General features: G+C 46.1%; 2 protein-coding genes across 4 annotated transcripts in view; both read right to left on the minus strand.

Annotated features, from left to right (window-relative positions):
- The window catches only part of LOC133663287 (trace amine-associated receptor 1-like), a 55865-nt gene that overhangs the window by 18659 nt on the left and 12227 nt on the right, over window positions 1-24979 (minus strand). Inside the window, exon 1 of one of the 3 annotated variants that reach the window (XM_062067654.1) lies at window positions 8663-8780. The exons of the other annotated variants lie outside the window; for them this stretch is intronic. The gene's annotated coding sequence lies outside the window, so the exon portion shown is untranslated. Of the gene's footprint in view, window positions 1-8662; window positions 8781-24979 lie in introns of those variants that run through there. 3 annotated transcript variants of the gene reach the window in all.
- Window positions 7753-24979, minus strand: part of LOC133663288 (trace amine-associated receptor 13c-like) — a 29116-nt gene continuing 11889 nt past the window's right edge. Inside the window, exon 2 of the mRNA XM_062067655.1 lies at window positions 7753-8778. Coding sequence (XP_061923639.1) covers window positions 7971-8778 — 808 coding nt within the window. The 3' untranslated portion in view covers window positions 7753-7970. The remainder of the gene's footprint in view (window positions 8779-24979) is intronic.

The raw sequence follows: 24979 nt of genomic DNA on the forward strand, positions 1-24979 counted from the left end.
CCATCCAAGCAACGTTACCATGGACGCCCCTGCTTATTTCAGCAAGACAATGCCAAGCCACATGTTACATCAACGTGGCTTCATAGTAAAAGAGTGTGGGTACTAGACTGGCCTGCCTGTAGTCCAGACCTGTCTCCCATTGAAAATGTGTGGCGCATTATGAAGCCTAAAATACCACAACGATATTTTTGAACAACTTAAGCTGTACATCAAGCAAGAATGGGAAATAATTCCACCTGAGAAGCTTAAAAAATGTGTCTCCTCAGTTCCCAAACGTTTACTGAGTGTTGTTAAAAGGAAAGGCCATGTAACACAGTGGTGAACATGCCCTTTCCCAACTACGTGTTGCAGCCATGAAATTCTAAGTTAATTATTATTTGCAAAAAAAAAATAAAGTTTATGAGTTTGAACATCAAATATCTTGTCTTTGTAGTGCATTCAATTGAATATGGGTTGAAAAGGATTTGCAAATCATTGCATTCCGTTTATATTTTACAAATAACGATATTGTTTGAACATTTTGGATGTCTTGCACACCTATACCCTGATCACAAATTCATAGTTTACGCACCTCTTATTTTAACCACCTCCAGTAACTTTAAGTCATGTTTCTTTTTCAAATGTAATCTCCTTAATACCTATCACATATTTTGTATTGTGTAAGCATACTTGGCTTTGGATGCTACATACCATAAACATAAATGATAAATGATAAATGGGTTATACTTGTATAGCGCTTTTCTACCTTCAAGGTACTCAAAGCGCTTTGACAGTATTTCCACATTCACCCATTCACACACACATTCACACACTGATGGCGGGAGCTGCCATGCAAGGCGCTAACCAGCAGCCATCAGGAGCAAGGGTGAAGTGTCTTGCCCAAGGACACAACGGACGTGACTAGGATGGTAGAAGGTGGGGATTGAACCCCAGTAACCAGCAACTCTCCGATTGCTGGCACGGCCACTCTACCAACTTCGCCACGCCGCCCTCAATCTTGTTTGATTACAGGTGCTGTGAGAAAAAATGTGGTGACAAGGTCAGCCACGGACGCTGAGGTCACCAAACACGCCATCAGGTGGTTCAACCTGGCGGCGGATCGGGCAACGAGGAGACGAGTCCCGCCTCCATCTCCTCAGGAGGAATAGAAATGTATCAATTAAACAACCTTTTATTGAACTTCTTGTCATTCACCAGTTATTCATTTTCTGATATGTTAGCTGTGCATGGAGCAGCATTTCGTTGAAGTTGTAGCCTAATAGATTAAATATGTATATTTACTATATTTACTATTTATATATATATTTATATATTATATATTTACTTATAGACCATTTTCTGTTTCGGCCTATTGACAATATTGTTAGTTTAAAAATACAAGGCAATGCATATGCAAGCCTATATTGCTGTAGTAGAGCCGAGTGAATTTTTTACTTTCCTATTTTATCCTACAGCAAGAACAGAAGGGATTTTGAAAATAAGATAAACGGGTCCAAAACGGACCCGGGCCAGATGAGCCAGGGTTTTTATGAGTCCGTTGCTGGTTAGGTTTTGATCATGGATGCGGAGCAGATCCAGCTCGGAGCCACGGCGGGTCCGCGACCCACCTCCGTGGCGGATCCGTTCCTGAGAGCAAGTGGACGCCGCTACGGGTCCGTTTCGCGGGTCCGTTTCGGAAAGCGCGATACCTCCGCGGGGGATCCGCCGCGGAGTCTTTTGCTGTGTGTATAGCAGCACAATCAAACATTTCAACTGCACACAACAGCACAAACGTAGCACAAACGAATGAGACTATTTTGGCTTATTTTGGCCTAGTTTTAGAAACCCAGGGGTCAGGTTCACGGTGACGCCCAGAAATTTGAAACGTTGATATCTCGAAAACAAAAACTGATTGACCGATTAAAGAATCTCTAATAACTCAGAAACGAAAGCAGCACAAACAACCATTTCAACTGCACAAACCAGCACAAACAAATGAGACTATTTTGGTTTAACTTGGAGAAAGTGGAGGGGCTTTGGTGACCTTTGATTGACCTATTAAAGAATCTTTAATAACTCAAAAAACGAAAGCAGCACAAACTGGTTTGGGGAGGTTTTGACATAGTTGAGGACTGATTACATGTAATAACAACCTAATTACATATTAAAAACATAAAAACCATGTAGCGTTAAAAACTTAACTATCATAGCTAGACCAAACATTTTTGCAGCACAAACAAGCACAAACGCAGAGTTTTGCGAGGGGCCAACTTCACACCGGTAGGCTGGCGGTAGAGCGATCCAGCCCCAGAACCCACTGTCCACCGAGAACCAGCCGATCACTTCACCCCTCACCCCCACGCCCCACAGGTCCGGCCGCGCACCCCCCTCCCATCTAGGGACAACCCCCAACAGATGACGGCACGACACTGGGCGTAAAGGAAGGCGCAAAGGAAGAGCGCGAGAGCAGCCCCGGGCCAAAACCCAACAAGCCAACCAACAAGACAACAAGAATGAAGAGGCAAATTTGCCACCACGTACAACAAACCACATCAGCCCCCCCCCCGCACCGGATCAAGAAGCCAAGGTCGTCTACACCACAAAAAAACTTTACAAAGTCTAAGTTCATTCTGTTCTGCATTGTGTTTTTGAAAGTGCACCAATTTTTTCCTTAGAAAAAATCTTTAGAATTGTTTTGTCACGGCGCATGCACGATCCCTCATGCCATCTGCTGCAAGCGCAGCCGGCAGCTCCGCTAGGAGCGCGCCGGGACACGCCCCTGCTCGCTCTTCCCGCATCCCGGCCATGCGCCTGCACGGCTGCAGGCAATCAGCAACCTGCGCACCTGGGTCTGATGAGGGCAGACGGAATAAAGACCAGCGGACCCACAGATCCAGTGCCGGAACGTAGTTTACTCTTGTAGTAAGCATCCCGTCTCTGGCTTCCCTCCCTGTGCCTGCTCTCTCTTTGCTTTACCTCTGCCTGTATCTTATGTCCTATGTGTTCCCGCAGTATTATCTCAGTATCCTGTGATCGAGCTGTGCACCTCGACTTCCCACCGGACTTTGAACTGCTTCCCACGAACCTCAAACCCCCCTTGGACATGGTTCTCGTCGTCTCTCTCCACCCCCCAACCTCTCGCTTGCCCATGGACTGTCTTCTTGCCTTGCCCCTCTGGACTGTCGAAGGATTCATCCAATACGCACAAACAACAACACATGACTAATTCTTCACATCGTCTTGCACCATTCACTTAGAGTAGCATACACACCCCAACATATCATCAGGTTCAATAAACCTATTGTACTGATCCCTGCCGTTGTGTCGTCTCCTTCCCCCGCCGTACGTAACAGTACGTTCCGGCCAAATATGTCGGAATCAGACGACACTGGCAGACCCCAGTCCCGACCCCCAGGACACCTGATCTTTCGACCATGCATGTGGTTCTTCAGGAACACCAGTCTCGGTTCTCTAACCTTGAGAATCAACTGGAGGTCGCTTTCTCCAGCCTGATCGCTAGGCTGAACCACCATAGCCCTAGCCAGGTTTCGGAACCGGTGGCTAGCCCCAGTGCCACACCAGCGACCAGACCTTGGGATTCCACTCCCTCCTGGAAACCCAAGATTGCTAGCCCGAGACCCTTGGAAGGGGACTTTGAACTTTGCGGAGGTTTTTTGGCCCAGTTGGAGCTAATTTTTAAGCACCAACGTTCACACTATTCTTCTGAAGGGGCGAAGATAGCTTTCGTTTTTTCGCTGCTGTCGGGGAAGGCTCTCCAGTGGGCCACAGCAGCTGTGGACAAGACTGTGGGCCTGAGCTCTGATTACGCCGCTTTTCGCACACCATCCAGCAGCGCTCCTGCTCAGTCGCGACCTACACCCTTGAGTTCTGCACCCGAGCTGCAGACAGCGAGTGGGGAGACCGTGCACTCCAGAGCGCCTACAGAAGGGGGCTAAGCACGCAGGTCAAGGATGGCTTGCTGAGGGACTGACCTATCTCCTGTCAAGCCCTCATCGAACTCACACTACTCTTTGACCAGAGACTTGTTGAACGAGCAGCTGAGAGAGTGCAAGTGGCCGCTAGATCCACTTCTGCTATCCAGTTCTGACCTGCCACAACCAGCATTCACCCCATACTTCCGCCCATGCCAACTATGATCATAGAACCCATGCAGTTGGGAAGAACGCTTCTGGTGGCGGAGGAGAGAGGAGATTTAGGCAGCGCCTTTGCCTCTACTGTGGCCTAGCAGGGCACGTCATCCTCGACTGCCCAACGAGGCAAAGAGGACCAGGCTCACCAGCTGAGGGAATCCTGGTCCGCCACACGTCTATGGAGAAGAGGGACCCAGGCATCCTTTTTCCTGCTACACTGTCGTGGAGCTCTAGGACTTTGAGAGTGGGGGCCTACTTGGACTCCGGAGCTGATGAGAGCTTCCTCGACCATGAATTTGCCCGTCAAGCAGGCAATCCGCTTGTCCCATTGGAGACCTTCCTTCCTGCTCAAGCCCCGTGAAGGCTGAAAAATGTGAATTCCACACACCTTTAGTGGGGTTTCTAGGATTTGCCGGGTTCTACCGAAGGTTTATTCAGGACTTCAGCAAAGTAGTAGCACCACTCCATGCACTCTCATCTACCAGTGTCTCCTTTCAGTGGACCCAGCAGGCCAGGGAGTCATTTAAAGAACTCAAGGAGATCTTCATCTCCACCCCAGTCCTCATCCAACCCGACTTGGACTGCCCCTTTATTGTGGAGGTGGATGCTTCGGACTCAGGGATCGGTGCTGTACTCTCCCAACGATCCAGGGCTGACAATCTAATTCACACCTGTGCCTTTTTCTCCAGGCGACTTTCTCCAGCTGAGCGGAACTACGATGCAGGCAATAGAGAACTTCTGGCTGTCCATGAGGCCTTGGCAGAATGGAAGCACTGGCTGGAGAGGTCCAGACATCAGTTCCAGATTCTGACGGACCACAGCAACCTGCTCTATATCCGCTTTGCTAGGAGACTGAAGAACCGCCAGGCTCGATGGTCACAATTTGTCAGTTGTTTCGATTACCTCCTCTCGTACAGACACACAGGCTGATGCTCTCTCCAGGCAGTTCATGGAGGAGCCCACCTGCACGTTGGCGGCTGAAACCATCCTAACCCCTGCCCGGATTGTGGGCATGGTCTCCTGGAAAGTTGAAGACCAGGTGAAGACCAGGTGAAGACCAGGTGAAGACCAGGTGAAGACCAGGTGAAGACCGTGCTTCGCTCCAATCCAGGACAAGGTGGTGGACCTCCCAGCAGACAATTCGTCCACCATAAGCTTTGTTTCAGGGTCCTGTATTGGGGCCATTCCAGTGTCTTCCGGGTTTCCAGCGTACACTATCCTTCATCCGACTACATTTCTGGTGGCCCTTAATGGCAGCGGACACACGTGAGTTCATCGCCGCTTGTACTACCTGTTCCCGCAGCAAAGCTTCACACAGACCGCCTGCTGGTTTCCTGTGCTCTCTGCCTATTCCTGCCCGTCCATGGTCTCACATCGCTCTGGACTTCGTTACGGGATTCCTGGCGTCCAAAGGTAACACCACTGTGCTGACAATTGTCGACCGCTTTTCCAAGGCAGCACATTTCATCCCGCTCCCCAAGCTTCCATCCTCCTCCGAGACGGCAGACCTCCTCACACTGCAAGTCGTCAAACAGCACGGTATTCCCAGCGATATCGTATCTGATCGTGGCCCCAGTTCACCTCCCGGGTATGGCGGGCCTTCTGCAAGGGGATCGGGGCTTCGGTCAGTCTCACCCATCCGCAAAGCAACGGGCAGGCAAAAAGTGCTAACCTGAGCTTGGAGACCATGCTGCGTTGCGTGGCTAACCGCCAGCCCGCCTCTTATAGCAAGATCCTCCCCTGGGTCGAGTATGCTTATAACTCCATGAAAAGCTTCACTACCGGCTTACCACCCTATCAGCCACCCTTGTTTCCGCAGCAGGAGAGAGAGGCCGCAGTTCCCTCTACAAGGGCCCACATCAAGCGGTGTCAGAGGGTGTGGAGAGCTGCCCGTGCGGCACTTGAAAAGGCCAATGAGAGGATGCGCCGCAGTGCCAACCGGCGTCGCATCCCAGCTCCATCCTACCAGCCCGGACAACTGGTTATGTTGCCTGTCAAAGACCTCAGCCTTCAGGTACCATCAAAAAAATTGGCTCCGCGTTTTGTTGGACCATTCTCAGTTGTGACCATTGTCAACCCTGCATCTGTAAGTTTGGCTCTCCCACCCTCGGTCAAGCGTCACCCTGTGGTACATGTTTCTCAAATATGGCCGGTGGCGGAGAGCTCTCTGTCTCCCTCTACACCTGACCCCCCTGTTACCTCTGGTAACATTCACATTGCTAATTCTTCACATCGTCTTGCACCATTCACTTAGAGTAGCATACACACCCCAACATATTATCAGGTTCAATAAACCTATTGAATTGATCCCTGCTGTTGTGTCGTCTCCTTCCCCCGCCATACGGAACATGTTTGTTTCCATTTGAAGGATTATTTGTAATACTAAATTGGCCCTAGTGTGTGAATGTGAATGTGAATGTTGTCTGTCTATCTGTGTTGGCCCTGCGATGAGGTGGCGATTTGTCCAGGGTGTACCCCGCCTTCCGCCCGAATGCAGTTGAGATAGGCTCCAGCACCCCTCGCGACCCCAAAAGGGACAAGCGGTAGAAAATGGATGGATGGATGGACGTACATTTTCAGAATTTGATCTTACCAGTCCAGCCCACATTGGAATAGATTTTGCTCCATGTGGCCCCTAAGCTAAATGAGTTTGACACCCTTGCTCTACCAAATATGTAAATAGCCGCTGATGTCATTAAGGCAAAATATGTCACATACGTCTCAAACTCCAAACGGCTCGTTTGGATTTTAAACATATATTTCTTCATGGTTTGATTACACATTTTTGAGACTTATAGCATTTCCCAAATACACAAAAACAAGTACCAAGAGGTAAGAAAAGTTGGTTTTGCATGATAGGGCCCCTTTAAGCAAACCTTGTCTTTAACAAGCTCTTGGGGAACTCAAAGTGTCAAAATATACAAATGTTGCATTCATAACGACTTGGGGCCCTATTCTGTATTGAATTGGATTCTTAATGAGTGCAAAACAATCGGTTTGAGCAGATGGTCATGTTTAGCACACCTGTTAATATCTATTACACATTTTTCAAGTGCTGACATTTTTTTATTTAATGATTGAGTATTTTTTTTTCTACAACTAATAATAATAATAATAGCATTTACTATTATTGTTCTTTTTGTAGATAACATAGGAAAGTTTGGAGCAAGTTAATCCCTAACACACCTCTTTTAGGTGGTGATTTTTTTCCGCAAACGTGTACTCTTTCATTGGTAAAACATGTTTTGTAAATGTGTCTTAGATTATAGACATATGGACAAAAATATTGATCTTTATCCTTACTGCCAGTTAAGCAATTGTCTGGTCTGTTCAAAGAGGTGAGTGATTCCTTATGCTTACGGTCTACCATAAAAACAATTAAAAACAGTAGTTTTCTTGGCAGTCAAATTATGGTAAGTATATTCGAACACACAACACTTTGGTTTTATGTTTGTTATGTTTATTTGTAAAAAATCATGAACATTTTATCTCTGTTGTTAACAGTAAGAAACATTGACCTTATTGTAAATGTAATTTAGTTATTTGATTTTCTAGGAAATCACTGCGGCACACTCAAACAATGCTCTAACATATATAATATTATTGCCAATAAAAGCCAAATCTTATTCACAAGGTGAAAAACGTAAATTATGAGGGTTGAAACTTTACTATACATTTTTAATAACATGTGTACAGTATGTACAGAAGAAGACAGTACAGCAAAATGCTCTTAAAGTTCATGAACATGTAAGCATTTTAGGAACGTAATGTACAGTTGCCTGCAAGCTGTGTCAAACAGGTCAGTTCTGTTAAATAAATAAAAAAAAACACCTTGTTCACCTACATTATGTTATCTCCACGGGAGCCAGGCTGCAATATGTGCAGCGTGACAATGTGTACAACAGCTTTTCTAAACCAGGGATAAAACAAGGCGTATATCAGCGGGTTTAAACAAGAGTTGAAGTCGAACAGATACTGAACGTACTTTGCAGATGAGGAAAAGGTTGAACTTGCCAGAGAAAAAATGTAAAATGGACAGAAACACACGAGGAAGAAAAGGACAAGGACACCAAGAGTCCTGGCGGCCTTTAATTCAGATTTCTTTGCTCTTCCAGAGACTGAATGTGGTTTGACTGATGTAACATGAGAGCGCATGGCTCGTGCCTGAGACACAGCAACCACAAACACTCTCATGTACAGAGTGATGATGATGGCGAGAGGAAGGAAAAAGGTCACAATAAGGTCAAGAATCCCTCCTCCAAGGTCAATATTAATGACACACTCTCCAAAGCAGGAACTACACGTTTGCGGATGAGCCAGTTGATCCTTCAAAATGATGCTACACAGGAGGAGAGCAAAGAACCAACAAAGACAAACGCAAAGTTGAACTCTTTTTACAGTTACTTTGGTGTTATAATGCAGAGGATCACAAATAGCCACATGACGGTCGGCTGATATCAATACCATGTTTCCCACTGAAACAGACGTCACAATGAAGGACACATAGTTATACAACAAGCACAGAACATCACCAAAGGCCCAGCAGGATGCTTCCAAGTAGATCTCTCCAGGCATCACCAGGAGGCCCACCAGAAAGTCAGAGACAGCGAGAGAGAGGAGAAGAAGGTTGGTGGGAGTGTGGAGCTGCCTGTAAACAAGGAAGAAATAAAGAAGACAACATATGTCCTTAGTGGACTAAAGAAATGTAACAAGATAACTTAATTGGGATATTAGAGTTGCACAACGCCAGAGTATAAACGTCACACACACTACTCACGACACATTAGAAAAATGTTGCTGTGAGCCTTGGAAAATAATAAGTGCCTGAAATGGGAGATTGAGATGATGACCAGCAGGTTGAGAACCACAGTGAAGATGCAGATGATGGACAGCAGAACACTCAAAAAAACACCTTCAGACTGATAAGACTTTGGCTTCTTGCAGGAGATGTTGATGAGTTGTGGAAAGCAGAGCTCTGGTTGGTCCTCAGTCTCCATCACGAAGAATAAGAGACGAGAAGCTGGAGCTCTGACAGCTTTCTCTCTAAGCCTCTGTTATACGCCCCATTTATGTCTTGAAGAGCGAAGATCTGACCCCTTGTACCTCCCAGAAGTTAACCTTATTGGTCAATGTTTCTTAAGGTAAAATGTCATGATGAACATTGTAATAACTGCTTTATGAATATTAAACATTGTAATTCTTTGCTTGGTTTTTAAATGGTGGCCAACAGCAAAGAAAAAAACAAAAACTTATTTTTTCCACACATACTTATTGATGTTTTTGGCCGGCTAACATTTCAAAATTGATTGCACTAATCGGAAAAAGAGAATACATTACCAATGCAGTATATTGCAAAGAGTGTACAGTCAGAGTGTTTATGGACCGGACAAGAGCATTTGACACTATCACTGTACTTTCTGGATATCGGTATACAAGCCGCACCCACTAAATTTTAGAAGAACTTTTTTTCCTCCAAATATTAGTAGTATAGTATATAAATAAAATAAGATATTTACAGAGTTAATGTTTATTTACATACCTTAACTGTTTCCAAATGGTGCCTGTAACACGGCAGTAAAACAGCTGATCAAACAAAACAGAAAGTCATTGTCATGGACTCAATAACTCCACCATGACGTTTTGGTAATTTTACTGAAGAATGCCATTGCCACAGACACTTGTAAATGTGTTAACATATTAGTTAATCTAATGATGCTAGCTTGATTACATTGTGATAGCATGTAGATATATGCATTAAAACACACATTATCAAACATGTGAAAATTTACATGGTATGCATTGTTTTAGTTATATTTTAAAACTTTCAAACATTGCTTGAAGTGATGAATAAGGAACCCATACGAGTAGAAATGCTATAGACGACGAGTAGACGGAACAGCACATTTCATTCTGGTTCAAGGCACAAAACATAAGGAATTACTCGAGACTTTCAACCAGAGGCACCTGCAGTAAGCACACTTGTCCAAAAGAAGGCGCCATATCATAAACAATGACACACCTTTTTAGTCTCTGTGTCGGTGTTACTACTATGTAAGTTTGCTGTATATACAACAATATGGACGTCAGCAAAGAAAAGTCCATAGATTAGTTGCACCTTAGTATAAGCTGCAGGGTTCAAAGCTTGGGAAAAAAGTAGCGGCTTATCGTCCAGAAAATGAGGTACTTATAACTGTCACGGCCCGGGCGCACAGTGGTGCGCATTCATCTGTGCGCCCCTACAGGAGCGCGCCAAGCGTGCGCCACTACAGCTGCAGCAAGCGGCTGCATTCAATCATCAGCAATCAACACACCTGTCGCTGATGAGAAGACCTACCTTCTTAAGCCAGCGCAACCTGCTATCATTTCCACACATAGTCGCAGACCACACACATAGTTTGGATTATTTACACACATCATTTATTTTATATATATATATATATATATATATATATATATATATATATATATATATATATATATATATATATATATATATATATATATATATATATATATATATATATATATATATATCTCTCCTCTCTGAGCTGCCACCTTACCGTGGTAGAGGAGTTTGCGTGTCCCAATGATCCTAGGAGCTATGTTGTCCGGGGGCTTTCATGCCCCCTGGTAGGGTCTCCCAAGACAAACAGGTCCTAGGTGAGGGATCAGACAAAGAGCAGCTCGAAGACTTCTATGGGAATGAAACAACAAGGATTCAGATTTCCCTCGCCCGGACGCGGGTCTCCGGGGCCCCCCCTCTGGAGCCAGGCCCAGAGTTGGGGCACGATGGCGAGCGCCTGGTGGCCGGGCCTGTCCCCATGGCACAGCCCGAAGAGGCAATGTGGGTCCCCCCTCCAATGGGCTCACCACTCATGGGAAGGGCCATAGAGGTCGGGTGCATTGTGAGCTGGGCGGCAGCCGAAGGCAGGGCACTTGGCGGTCCGATCCTCGGCTACATAAGCTAGCTCTTGTGACGTGGAACGTCACCTCGCTGGGGGGGAAGGAGCCTGAGCTTGTGCGCGAGGTAGAGAAGTTCCGGCTGGATATAGTCGGACTCACCTCGACGCACAGCAAGGGCTCTGGAACCAGTTCTCTCGAGAGGGGTTGGACTCTCTTCCACACTGGCGTTGAAAGCAGTGAGAGGCGACGAGCTGGGGGTAGCAATTCTTGTTGCCCCCCGGCTCAAAGCCTGCACGTTGGAGTTCAACCCGGTGGACGAGAGGGTAGCCTCCCTCCGCCTTCGGGTGGGGGGACGGGTCCTGACTGTTGTGTGTGCTTATGCACCAAACAGCAGTTCAGAGTACCCACCCTTTTTGGATACACTCGGAGTACTGGAAAGTGCTCCCCCGGGTGAATCCCTTGTCCTACTGGGGGACTTCAACGCTCATGTTGGCAACGACAGTGAAACCTGGATTGGCGTGATTGGGAAGAATGGCCGCCCGGATCGGAACCCGAGTGGTGTTTTGTTATTGGACTTTTGTGCTCGTCACAGATTGTCCATAACAAACACCATGTTCAAGCATAAGGGTGTCCATATGTGCACTTGGCACCAGGACACCCTAGGCCGCAGTTCCATGATCGACTTTGTAGTTGTGTCATCGGATTTGCGGCCTTATGTTTTGGACACTCGGGTGAAGAGAGGGGCGGAGCTTTCTACCGATCACCACCTGGCGGTGAGTTGGCTGCGATGGTGGGGGAGGATGCCGGACAGACCTGGCAGGCCCAAACGCATTGTGAGGGTCTGCTGGGAACGTCTGGCAGAGTCTCCTGTCAGAGAGAGTTTCAATTCCCGCCTCCGGAAGAACTTTGAACATTTCACGAGGGAGGTGCTGGACATTGAGTCCAAGTGGACCATGTTCCGCACCTCTATTGTCGAGGCGGCTGATTGGAGCTGTGGCCGCAAGGTAGTTGGTGCCTGTCGTGGCGGTAATCCTAGAACCCGTTGGTGGACACCGGCGGTGAGGGATGCCGTCAAACTGAAGAAGGAGTCCTATCGGGTTCTTTTGGCTCATAGGACTCCGGAGGCAGCGGACAGGTACCGACAGGCCAAGCGGTGTGCGGCTTCAGCGGTCGCAGAGGCAAAAACTCGTACATGGGAGGAGTTCGGCGAAGCCATGGAAAACGACTTCCGGACGGCTTCGAAGCGATTCTGGACCACCATCCGCCGCCTCAGGAAGGGGAAGCAGTGCACTGTCAACACCGTGTATGGTGCGGATGGTGTTCTGCTGACCTCGACTGCGGATGTTGTGGATCGGTGGAGGGAATACTTCGAAGACCTCCTCAATCCCACCGACACGTCTTCCTATGAGGAAGCAGTGCCTGGGGAATCTGTGGTGGGCTCTCCTGTTTCTGGGGCTGAGGTTGCTGAGGTAGTTAAAAAGCTCCTCGGTGGCACGGCCCCGGGGGTGGATGAGACCCGCCCGGAGTTCCTTAAGGCTCTGGATGTTGTGGGGCTGTCTTAGTTGACAATACTCTGCAGCATCGCGTGGACATAGGGGGCGGTACCTCTGGATTGGCAGCCGGGGTGGTGGTTCCTCTCTTTAAGAAGGGGAACCGGAGGGTGTGTTCCAACTATCGTGGGATCACACTCCTCAGCCTTCCCGGTAAGGTCTATTCAGGCGTACTGGAGAGGAGGCTACGCCGGATAGTCGAACCTTGGATTCAGGAGGAACAGTGTGGTTTTCGTCCTGGTTGTGAAATTGTGGACCAGCTCTATACTCTCGGCAGGGTCCTTGAGGGTGCATGGGAGTTTGCCCAACCAGTCTACATGTGCTTTGTGGACTTGGAGAAGGCATTCGACCGTGTCCCTCGGGAGGTCCTGTGGGGAGTGCTCAGAGAGTATGTGGTATCGGACTGTCTGATTGTGGCTGTCCGCTCCCTGTACGATCAGTGTCAGAGCTTGGTCCGCATTGCCGGCAGTAAGTCCGACACGTTTCCAGTGAGGGTTGGACTCCGCCAAGGCTGCCCTTTGTCACCGATTCTGTTCATAACTTTTATGGACAGAATTTCTAGGCGCAATCAATGCGTTGAGGGGATCCGGTTTGGTGGCTGCAGGATTAGGTCTCTGCTTTTTGCAGATGATATGGTCCTGATGGCTTCATCTGGCCAGGATCTTCAGCTCTCGCTGGATCGGTTCGCAGCCGAGTGTGAAGCGACTGGGATGAGAATCAGCACCTCCATGTCCGAGTCCATGGTTCTCGCCCGGAAAAGGGTGGAGTGCCATCTCCGGTTTGGGGAGGAGACCCTGCCCCAAGTGGAGGAGTTCAAGTACCTAGGAGTCTTGTTCACGAGTGAGGGAAAAGTGGATCGTGAGATCGACAGGCGGATCGGTGCGGCGTCTTCAGTAATGCGGACGGTTTATCGAACCGTTGTGGTGAAGAAGGAGCTGAGCCGGAAGGCAAAGCTCTCAATTTACCGGTCGATCTACGTTCTCATCCTCACCTAAGGTCATGAGCAGGGCCAGCCTGTGGCATAGGCCGTATAGGCAAATTCTAAGGGCGCCGTCCATCAGGGGGCGCCACGCCAGTGCCACAAATGTTGGAGAAAAAAAAAAAAAAAAGTTGGTACTATTATTTCTAAATACAAAAAATAATCCCACGTTAATTAAAATGCAAAGTAAAGCCTATTTAATAGAAATATTATTTGTTACAACATTACACCCCCCATCCCGCCGCACAGTGCGCCCCCTCCCTTCCCGTATCATGACTCTTACCACATCAAAAAATCAACACAAGATGTCAAAACGGCCAAAACTGTCAGGTGCCCAGGGAAGAAAAAAGAGAAAAGAAGAGGAGAAAGGAGAAAAAGACAGAGGTAGCAGGTAGGTAACGTTAGCCTACATGAAATTATTTGTCTGTTACAGAATGTGATAGTAACCTGGCTTTTTAGCATTAAGCTAATGTTACATGATTCGGCAATTGTTAATCAATAAATAGCTAGTTCTGTTTTAACGTCGGGTTAATATTGTGGAGGGGGCTAAATTGTTATGGAAAATAATAATGTAACGTTAGGTAATTACAGTACTCCCACCTTACATTCCTCAGGGACATTTGTATAAGCAGGTGTTTTTTGTTTACATTGTTATTGCCTTCTGGTTAGCTAATGTTTGCCCTGCAGGTAATAGTCACTTTTCCACCCCTTTATATATTAGGTATAGTTGTAAGCCTAGTTGTTAAAGTGCACGTCATTAATGTTAATTAAGCAATATCACATGAGAGGGAATGCTGTTTTTTAATTTGAGCACTGCTGTGATTCGGTTAAAGATAATCATAACATTCTCATATAATATGTTAATTTGCTTTATTTAAGTAAAAAAAAAAGGTCAAAGACAAAGCTATTCGGTTTCTTGTGAGTATATACACTTCACTGCCGATGTGGGGGGGGCGCCACCTAAAATCTTGCCTAGGGCGCCAGATTGGTTAGGGCCAGGCCTGGTCATGAGCTTTGGGTTATGACCGAAAGGACAAGATCATGGGTACAGGCAGCCGAAATGAGTTTCCTCCGCCGGGTGGCGGGGCCCTCCCTTAGAGACAGGGTGAGAAGCTCTGCCATCCGGGGGGAGCTCAAAGTAAAGCCACTGCTCCTCCACATCGAGAGGAGCCAGATGAGGTGGTTCGGGCATCTAGTCAGGATGCCACCCGAACGCCTCCCTCGGGAGGTGTTTAGGGCACGTCTAACCGGTAGGAGGCCACGGGGAAGACCCAGGACACGTTGGGAAGACTATGTCTCCCGGCTGGCCTGGGAACACCTCGGGATCCCCCGGGAGGAGCTGGACGAAGTGGCTGGGGAGAGGAAAGTCTGGGCTTCCCTGCTTAGGCTGCTGCCCCCGCGACCCGACCTCGGATAAGCGGAAGAAGATGGATGGATGGATGGATGGATATATATATATATATATATATATATAAATATGTAAATATATATAAATAAACATAGAGTTAAACAACGTCCCTGTTGTCTTTGTTTCTTCCTCTGTACAAACCGCAATAATAACATTTTAAATAACAAATTCAAATGGTCTTGAACTGGGTGAAAAACTATTAAATGAATAGGAAACCATTTCTGAAGCTACTGTTGGGAGAACCTTAAATATATATTGCGGTGTAACCTGGGACCTATCTCTAAATAACCGGGATTTGTAAAGTCACAAAGGATTTAAATTTAGTAATTTTGGAGGACGGCCCAATGTGTCTGGAGCCCAGATGCAAAGGCGGTTGAAAATAGGTCTTTTATTAAGTCCCACGTTGTCACAAACAGGGGCGGATTAAGAAATTTTGGCCCCCTGGGCCTGACATGGTCTTGGCCCCTCAACCCCCCGCGCGTGTGGGCGCACACACACGCACGCACTATGCAAGAAATACTGTATACTGTGAACAGACATGCACACTGTACTGTACAGAAGAGTGCACATACTGCACACACACTATTAGGTATACCACACAGACACTGACAAGCACAGGTTTCACACAGACACAGGGGGAGGGGATAAATGGCCTAAAAATAAACATTTTTGAAAATGATTACGCCCACTTCAGTGATGGTGCATTGGGTCATTTGAGAGATATTATGTATTGGAAGTTGGTAGCTATCATGAAATAAACCCCCCAACCCACCCAAAAAACTAAATCGGACATGATTTTTGCCCCCTTTTCCTCCCTTCTATCATTAAAAATAAAATAATATCTTAGGAAAACACATTGGCATAACGGCAGCTGTGCAGCAAATTGAGGCTCAAAGTCTGTATCTATTTGTGGTTAAGCTTGAGGAGAAGGAGAAAGGTAAAATGATAACATGCATCGGAGAGCACCACAAAGAAAGGTGTAGGCCAGTTCATGGTACAAGGGCTGCATGCAGGTCAAGATAGCCCATTTCCAAGAATGCTATAGTGGCTGGACAGGCACTGGACATGTCCTGAACTCAGTGTCAGACGTGGCTGCCGAATACTTGGATGAAGTGAAGCAGCTGACAGATCTCATGCTGCTCCATCTGAAGACTGTCCTGGCCAGGCAGAGGATGGATGAGGAGACCTTCCCAATGGACCCTGTCAGTGAACAGGCTAGTAACATTGATGGCACCCCTGTGCACAACATTGGGATGGAGAGACAATGTGGCAAGGTGGACTACAAACTGAAGAAGTTGGGCACACTGAACGCAGTCAATAGGTCAATAATTTTACAGAAGAGCCAGGAGCTTCAGAGGTTTCAAGGCAGCAGCACAAGCAAAAAGGGAGGTTGAACTCAACTGGAGTAAATTCATGAAGGCAAAATTCGAGAGTAGGGCAGATGAGAAACAAGAGATGGCTCAAAGAAAGGAGAGTAAGAGACTAGACATGCTGGACACACTGAAATCTTTTGATGGCCCCTTCACGATAGTGGGGAAGTTGAAAAGTTCCTTGTGGATGAAAGTCTGCACAAGAATGCAAAGCTGCAGAGAATGAAGCTTGAGGTTCAGTTTGCCAGAGAAAGCACCAAGCTTCTGCCTAAAGTCAATCCTATCTTCACAATCCAGGTGACACTTCCCAGAAATGGCAAAAGTGCAATTCTCCAAGTCATAATGGATACTTAGAATTTTATGGTGGTGGTAAGTATTCATGAAAACAGGTAGCCTAACATTAGTGAATGGGTGAATTCTGGAAATAACCTAAAAATCTTACACAGTGCACCTTTAAGCAAGGGGTTTCTTTCGTGCTTTCAATTTTGCAAAATCATCCACCACATCATTGAAGTCCAACTCTCTTGTCAGCTCACTCTCAATTGCCATTAGAGATAACGCATTTAATCTTTTCTGAGTCATTCTTGTGCGCAGCTCATTTTTTACTCTTGACAAAAGAGAGAATGAGCGTTCTCCCTCACAGTTACTGACCGGTAGAGTGAGAAAAATCTGTAGCGCAATGTATGTATTAGGAAACGTAGGCTGTAGTCCAAAATGTATTATTGTTTTGAGCAGTCCTGAAGGGGTCCTCTCCTCATCAGTGTTGTTGAGCTGTATAAAAGATTTGAACTGTATAAGCTCCTGTCCAAGACTTTCATTGAGGTCAGATGGGTATGATTCAGTGAGAATCTTGGCCTTGTGAAGGACTGAAGCATTGGACTCTGTATCCAAAGAGAAAAGGACACTGAACAAATTGTTCAGATGTTTGTAGGCCTCCAGACGGTGATTAAGGCTTGAACTCAGTTGATCAATAGAGGCAATAAATGTCTCTATTTGAAACAGTTGCCTTCCCTCAAGCACAACATCTGGGGATGCTGATTCATCAGCAAACTTTTTACGTTTCCTCGTCCGTTCAGCCCTGTAAGATGGGGTGCCACCCAACATGTTTAAGGCTTTCTGCTCAAAATGATCAAATAGATCTCTTTGGGAGAGAACAAAGGTGCGCAGAGATTCCAGCAATCTAACTGCTGTACCAAGGTCCATGTCTGCTTTTTGAAGTTGCAGACTTGTGGCCTGAAATCTGGACAGAACAGTGTCCCAAAAGCCTGCCATGAAGGCCATCTCAAGTGAATCCAGCTTCCGCACTAGACTGTCAGCTTCAGTTCGTGTGTCTCGTTTCTCTGTGTCATCAGTGGAAATAACCTGTAGTGCTGCTTTTATTTTACTGTAGTTCTGCCACAGTGCTTTGGTAGATTCTGCACGGCAACTCCAACGTGTGTTGGATAAAGCTTTAAGTGTGAGATCTATGTTGGAATTGCCAAATACCCTGTCCCATCGGTGTGTGGATGCAGTTGTGAAGTTGTAAATAGACTGAATCAAGTCAAAATACTTAGAGACTTCATTTCCACATCTGTCAATGCTGTTGACTCCCACCAAATTCAAAGAGTGAGCTGCACATGGAATATAGTGTATTAATGGGTTGCTTTTCTTTAAGTGAGCCTGCAACCCATTATACCTCCCTGACATGTTGCTGGCATTATCATAAGCCTGCCCCCTGCAATTTGACAGCTCTAACCCTAGATTTTCCAACACAGACATGACACAGTTAGCCAAACTTTCACCTGTATGGCTAGTAATGGGCTCAAAACCCACAAAGCGTTCAACAACACTGCCCTCTTTGCTAACAAAACGGAATATGAATGTCAATTGGTCCACATGAGATAAATCTGGGGTTGAATCCACAATGATAGAGTAGTATTTGCTTGCTTGCAGTTCATCTGCTATAGCCTGTTTGGTTTTTGCACCCATCAATTCAATGAATTCCTCACAAATGGTGGAGGACAGATATGAGGTATTACCTCGACCCATCTGCCCAAACTTTCTGATGTGATCCTTTAGAAAGGGATCAAATTCAGCCAGGACCTCCAGAATACCAAGGTAGTTCCCATTGAGAGGAGACCCTAACGATTCATTTTTACCCCTAAATGCAAGGCCCCTTTCTGCAAGGAATTTAATGACTGCAACAACTCTTTGTAACACCTGCCTCCAATAGCTGCTCTCTGCCTGAAACTGTTTGAACAGGTCTGCATCAACTGTGGCACCTTTGGCGCGGTTCAAGACTGCTTGCATGCAGGTTATGTGCTCAGCACTTCGCTCATGTTCACCAAATCTTTCTGAGTGTTTCCAATCACAATAGCCTGTCACAAAAGAATGCGTTTTTGGGGAAAACAGTTTGCATGCAAAGCAGTAAACATTACCAGTAGAGGGAGAGTACATCAGCCACTCTCTTTGTACTCGTTGTCCATTGGGCAAGTGTGAAGTAAAATGTTCATTGTTTAGGCATCGGGTTTTGCCTCCTAGCCCACTGTTCCTCACAGAAGCTGGATAATGGCTGTGACGGTTGTGAAATGATTTTGCACCTCTTTGAATAAGAACTTCCTTCATTGACTCAGTGAGGGTCTCAGCCCATTTAGCGGGATCACTAGGTAGAGTTGTCACTGTAGATGGTGTTGAAGAAAGATTCAGCTCATTTTCTATGCTGTCCAGAGGTGCAGTGACCTCACATTCATCCGAGCAACTGGCTACTGCTGAATTGGTTGAATCATAAGCATCAGAAGCATTTGGTTCAGTGTCTACACTTGTAGTGGTCTCAGGATCTTGGGAGCTACATGCTAGCTCAGGTGCATTGCTAACCTTAGCTGAATTTGCAGTAGCATTTATAGAATTGCTTTCAGCAGATGTCTTTGTACTGAAGAAGCTGGAGATATTTGGAACACTCTCAAGTAAAACTGATTCCTTTTTTTTCTTTTCTTGCTGAATTTTTTTTCTAGCTCCTCCACTTAAACGTTTATGATCCATATTTCCCTTCTTTCTTTGCACATTGGCTCTTTGCCTATCACAACAGATAAACCAACTATGTGCGTGTGTGTGTGTGTGTGTGTGTGTGTGTGTGTGTGTGTGTGTGTGTGTGTGTGTGAGTTTGTTTGTGTGTTTATGATCGGTGCTGCTTCCTTCAAGTGTGTGAGGTGATTTAGAAAACTAGCAACCCAGCATCAACACTCCAAAGCAGAGAATAACAGCTTACTAGCATAGACAATTGAGAGCAGAGAATCAACTGATTCGTCTGATAGACAGCAGGAGAGCAGAGTGGTCAGTGATGATCGAATCAAGAAAATGTCTAAATGGCAAGGGAACAGACTGATTTGTACTGAGGAGAAAGAGAGAGAGAGCCAATTACAGTGAAATATATTCCAAAAGAGCCAAGTGACTAGCTGAAGGCAGGGACAAATGCCTTGGAGTGACCAACAAGAGTGCAAAGTACCAAATGGCAAAATGTGGAAAGACCAACAGGCAGATCTGCTTTTACCTCTTATCTTCACAACCAAAAAGTTGCTAAATGATGTTTTCAGTCGCTAGCCAGGTATGGCCAAAAGACGCGAAATCTAGCGGCAAAGTCGGTCAATCACACTGACAGTGAAACAAATATTTTGAAAAGATAATAATTGTACACCTTTGTGCACTTTAGTCTTCTATCTAAATATTTTCACAAAGGACACCAAGGCAGCTTGCTAGCTATGATGGGAGCAACAATGTCTGATAGACAGCAGGAGAGCAGAGTGGTCAGTGATGATCCAATCAAGAAAATGTCTAAATGGCAAGGGAACAGACTGATTTGTACTGAGGAGAAAGAGAGAGCCAAGTACAGTTAAATATATTCCAGAGCCAAGTGACTAACTGAAGGCAAAGACAACAGCCAGATACCTTAGCAGAGACCAACAAGAATTCAAAGTACCTAATAGCAAGATGGCGAGACCAACACAATAAATTGTATTAGGATTTAATTTATTAACGTTAATCTTAACAGCCAAAAAGTTGCTGAATAATGTTTGTAGTCGCTAGCCAGGTATGCCCAAAACAAGAGTCGCTAAACCTAGCAGCAAAGTTGCTTAATTGCAACACACTCTAGGATTCAGGGGAATTAAGGATAATAAAGATATTAATTGTACAACTTTTTGTACTTTTTTTCTAGTTTTTTGAGTCGCCAGCCATGTATGGCCAAAAGTCGCTAATTGAATGCCAACGTTGCTTAATCGCCAACACACTGGGACTCACTGAAGGACTGACTGAATAAAAAAGATAATTAAGATAATTGTGTACTTTTCTCTTCTGATATTTTCTCTAAGGACCCCAAGCTATCTGCAAGCAGCAATAATGTCTGACAGACAGGAGAGCAGAGTGGTCAGTGATGAATGGCAAGGGAACAGGCTGATTTGTACTGAGGAGAAAGAGAGAGAGAGAGCCAATTACAGTGAAATATATTCCAAAAGAGCCAAGTGACTAGCTGAAGGCAGGGACAAATGCCTTGGAGTGACCAAGAAGAGTGCAAAGTACCAAATGGCAAAATGTGGGAAGACCAACAGGAAGATCTGCTTTTACCACTTATCTTCACAACCAAAAAGTCGCTAAATGATGTTTTTAGTCGCTAGCCAGGTATGGCCAAAAGACGCGAAATCTAGCGGCAAAGTCGGTCAATCACACAGTGAAACAAATAATTTTAAAAAGATAGTAATCGTACAATGTCTTGTACTTTTGTCTTCTTTCTTAATATTTCTCAAAGGACACCAAAATGTCGCTATCTGCAGGCAGCTTGCTAGCTATGATGGCAGCAACAATGTACCTTAGAGTGACTGACCAACAAGAGCTCAAAGTACCTAATGGCAAAATGTGGAGAGACAGACACAATAAATTGCATTAAGATGAAGAGAACTGTTGCTATTATTAATCTTAACATCAACCAGAAAGTCGCTAAATGTCACCAGCCAGGTATGGCCAAAAGTCGCTTAATTGGCCACACACAGTAACAGAGAAACTAACAAAAAAAAGATCATAAAGATAATAGTTGTACAACTGTGTGTACTTTTGTCTTCTTTCTAAATATTTTCCCAAAGGACACCAAAATGTTGCTATCTGCAGGCGGGAGCGTGCCTATGTTCCCCGGGTCCTATGTTCCCCGGGTCCTATGTTCCCCGGTTGTTCCTGGGTCTTTGTATGCGACCGGGGAACTTAGGACCCTTTTTCTAAAAAAGGGTCCTATGTTCCCTGCATTGTATCTGGCGAAATTGCGAAATTGTGCCCTGACCAAAACCATCCCTAAACCTAACCTGTCACAGGGCGTTGTGGAGCACTTTTTTTTGGCGAAATTGTGCCCTGACCAAAACTATCCCTAAACCTAACCTGTCACAGGGCGTTGTGGAGCACTTTTTTGGCGAAATTGTGCCCTGACCAAAACCATCCCTAAACCTAACCTGTCACAGGGCGTGCGGCAGCAGATAGAGCAACTCAAACGCGAACTTCCTTCCTTCGACAACTTAAACGCGTCTCTGTCATGCGTGTCTGCGTGCGTCTTACTTAGTCGCGCATTGGAAGCAGCGGGGAACATAGAACCCTTTTCTGGAAAAAGTGTTGTACGTTCCCCGCAGCGGGGAACATAGAACCCTTTTTTTTAAAAAGGGTCCTTAGTTCCCCGGTAGAGGGGAACATAGGACCCGGGTAACATAGGGACGGGGAACATAGGGATGACCCGCTGCAGGCAGCTTGCTAGCTATGATGGCAGCAACGATGTCTGCCAGACAGGAGAGAGTGGTCAGTGACGATCGAATCGAGAAAATGACAAAATGGGTCAAAGACCAAAAAGTTATTAACTGACAGCAGTGACAAATGTCAGACTGTAAACTTTCTCGAAAGAAAAGGACAAAATGGGAAGATGCTGATAATAACAGCAAAATGGAAAATATAAGAATTTCCAAGTAATGCTCAACTCAAGTGTGTGTGTGTGTGTGTGTGCGCGCGTTAAACTTCTTGTTGAATGATTTCAAATTATCTCTGAGTCTGAACTGAGGGAAAGGAAACCAAATTTTGAGCAGTCTCTCACGAGTTCAAAATACCAAATGAGGAGATTCTAAAAGAACAGACCGGTTTATGAAAGACTTGATGGGGGAGGGGCACAGCTAAGAATACTTGAGTGAGATTCTGTGATCCAAATTCGAGATAGAGCTTTTTGATAATGATAATTTGTCAGAGTAAGGTTGTGTAATCAAAATTTGAGAATGAGCTTTGTCAATCAATCAAGAATATTTGCATTAAGTTCTGTGATCAAAATTCAGAAACAACCTTTAATAATTGATAAAGAATATGTGAGTGAGGTTGTGTGATCCATCCAATTTGAGAATTAGCTTTGATAATAATGATTGAGAGCCTCTGGCCCTCTGTGGATCATGGCCGCGGGGCCAATTTTGCCTGGCCCCTTGGGGCCTCTGTGGGTCGTGGCCGCGGGGCCAAGTTGGCCTGGCCCCTTGGGGCCTCTGACCCTCTATGGATCGGGGCCAAGTTGGCCTGACCCCTCGGGGCCTCTGGCCCTCTATGGATCATGGCCGCGGGGCCAAGTTGGCCTGACCCCTTAGGACCTCAGGCCCTCTGTGGGTCGCGGCCGCGGGGCCAAGTTGACCTGGCCCCTTGGGGCCTCTTACCCTCTATGGATCGTGGCCGCGGGGCCAAGTTGACCTGGCCCCTTGGGGCCTCTGGCCTTCTGTGGCTCGCGGCCGCGGGGCCAAGTTGGCCTGGCCCTTTGGGGCCTCTGGCCTTCTGTGGGTCGTGGCCGCGGGGCCAAGTTGGCCTGGCCCCTTGGGGCCTCTGACCGTCTATGGATCGTGGCCGCGGGGCCAAGTTGACCTGGCCCCCTGGGGCCTCTGACCCTCTATGGATCGTGGCCGCGGGGCCAAGTTGGCCTGGCCCCTTGGGGCCTCTGACCGTCTATGGATCATGGCCGCGGGGCCATGTTGGCCTGGCCCCTTGGGGCCTCTGGCCCTCTGTGGGTCGCGGCCGCGGGGCCAAGTTGACCTGGCCCCTTGGGGCCTCTTACCCTCTATGGATCATGGCCGCGGGGCCAAGTTGGCCTGGCCCCTTGGGGCTTAAGATTATTATTTTTGCAAAAGTAGTTTTGCTTGGGTCGCGGCCGCGGGGCCAAGTTGGCCTGGCCCCTTGGGGCTTCTGGCCCCCTGGGCCTGGGCCCGGTAGGCCCGGTCATTAATCCACCTATGGTCACAAAGTATACAAAACAGTTGCTGGACAGCAATGAAACAATGAAGCAAAAACAAACAAAAAAATACAGTCAATTAGCGAAAGACAAGAATTAAAAAGTGGCATTCATGTCAGTGTTTGTCGAGGAACACGAATGAAAGAACCATTATTTCCCAGCTGTTCCCAACCACCTTAATTTAGAGTGTAGCCAATTACCCTCAAATGCACCCAGCTGAAACAGGTTTGCAGAGTGGAAATAAAAAAAGAAAAAAAAAAAGAGAAGAAGTCATAGGCAAAAACAAAACACACAACAGAGGAAAACAATTTGTGGACGATACTACCACATTTTTTTTCGGAAAAAACAAATAGGCGCCAATGAAGACAGTAAAAGGACAAATTTTAAACTCAAAAATATTGTTTGATACTGACCGAGAATTCTCGAACCTAATAAAACTAAATGCTCTTGCTATTTGGTAACAGTAGAAAATAAACTCAAACACAAATAGAAATGGCAAACAATCTAAAAATTCCTGTCATATCAATTCCTAGATATGGTCGAAATTATTTAAAGTGCACTATGCATAATAAACGTAACATTATTAATATTGCTACTACGGATACTTTCAACAAAAACTCCTCAAAACAGCCCACTACCTATAATATGGGCTTTTTAAACATAAGGTCATTGTCTTCCAAAACGTTATTAGTTAATGAAGTCATCAGAGACAACAATCTTGATGTCGTTGGTTTAGCCGAGACCTGGCTCAAACCAGACGAATTTTTTGCGCTGGGTGAGGCGTCTCCTCCTGGCTATGCGGGAACGCATATTGCCCGCCCCATTAAAAGGGGTGGGGGTGTTGCACTAATATACAACAAAAACTTTAGCCTTACCTCGGACCTAAATAATAAATATAACTCGTTTGAGGTGCTCACTATGAGGTTTGTCACACCGCTGCCTCTCCACCTAGCTGTCATCTACCGCCCCCCTGGGCCCTATTCGGACTTTATCAATGAATTTTCAGAGTTCGTTGCTGATCTAGTGACGCACGCCGACAATATAATCATAATGGGAGACTTTAATATCCATATGAATACCCCATCGGACCCTCCATGCGTGGCGCTCCAGACTATAATTGATAGCTGTGGTCTTACACAAATAATAAATGAACCCACGCATCGCAACGGTAATACGATAGATCTAGTGCTTGTCAGGGGTGTCACCACCTCTAAAGTTACGATACTCCCGTACACTAAAGTAATGTCCGATCATTACCTTATAAAATTCGAAGTTCGGACTCATTGTCAACAAACTAATAATAATAATAATAACTACTATAGCAGTCGCAACATTAATACTGCCACAACGACGACTCTTACTGACCTACTGCCTTCAGTAATGGCAC

This window comes from Entelurus aequoreus, linkage group LG13 (assembly GCF_033978785.1).
Source record: "Entelurus aequoreus isolate RoL-2023_Sb linkage group LG13, RoL_Eaeq_v1.1, whole genome shotgun sequence".
Lineage (NCBI taxonomy): Eukaryota > Metazoa > Chordata > Actinopteri > Syngnathiformes > Syngnathidae > Entelurus > Entelurus aequoreus.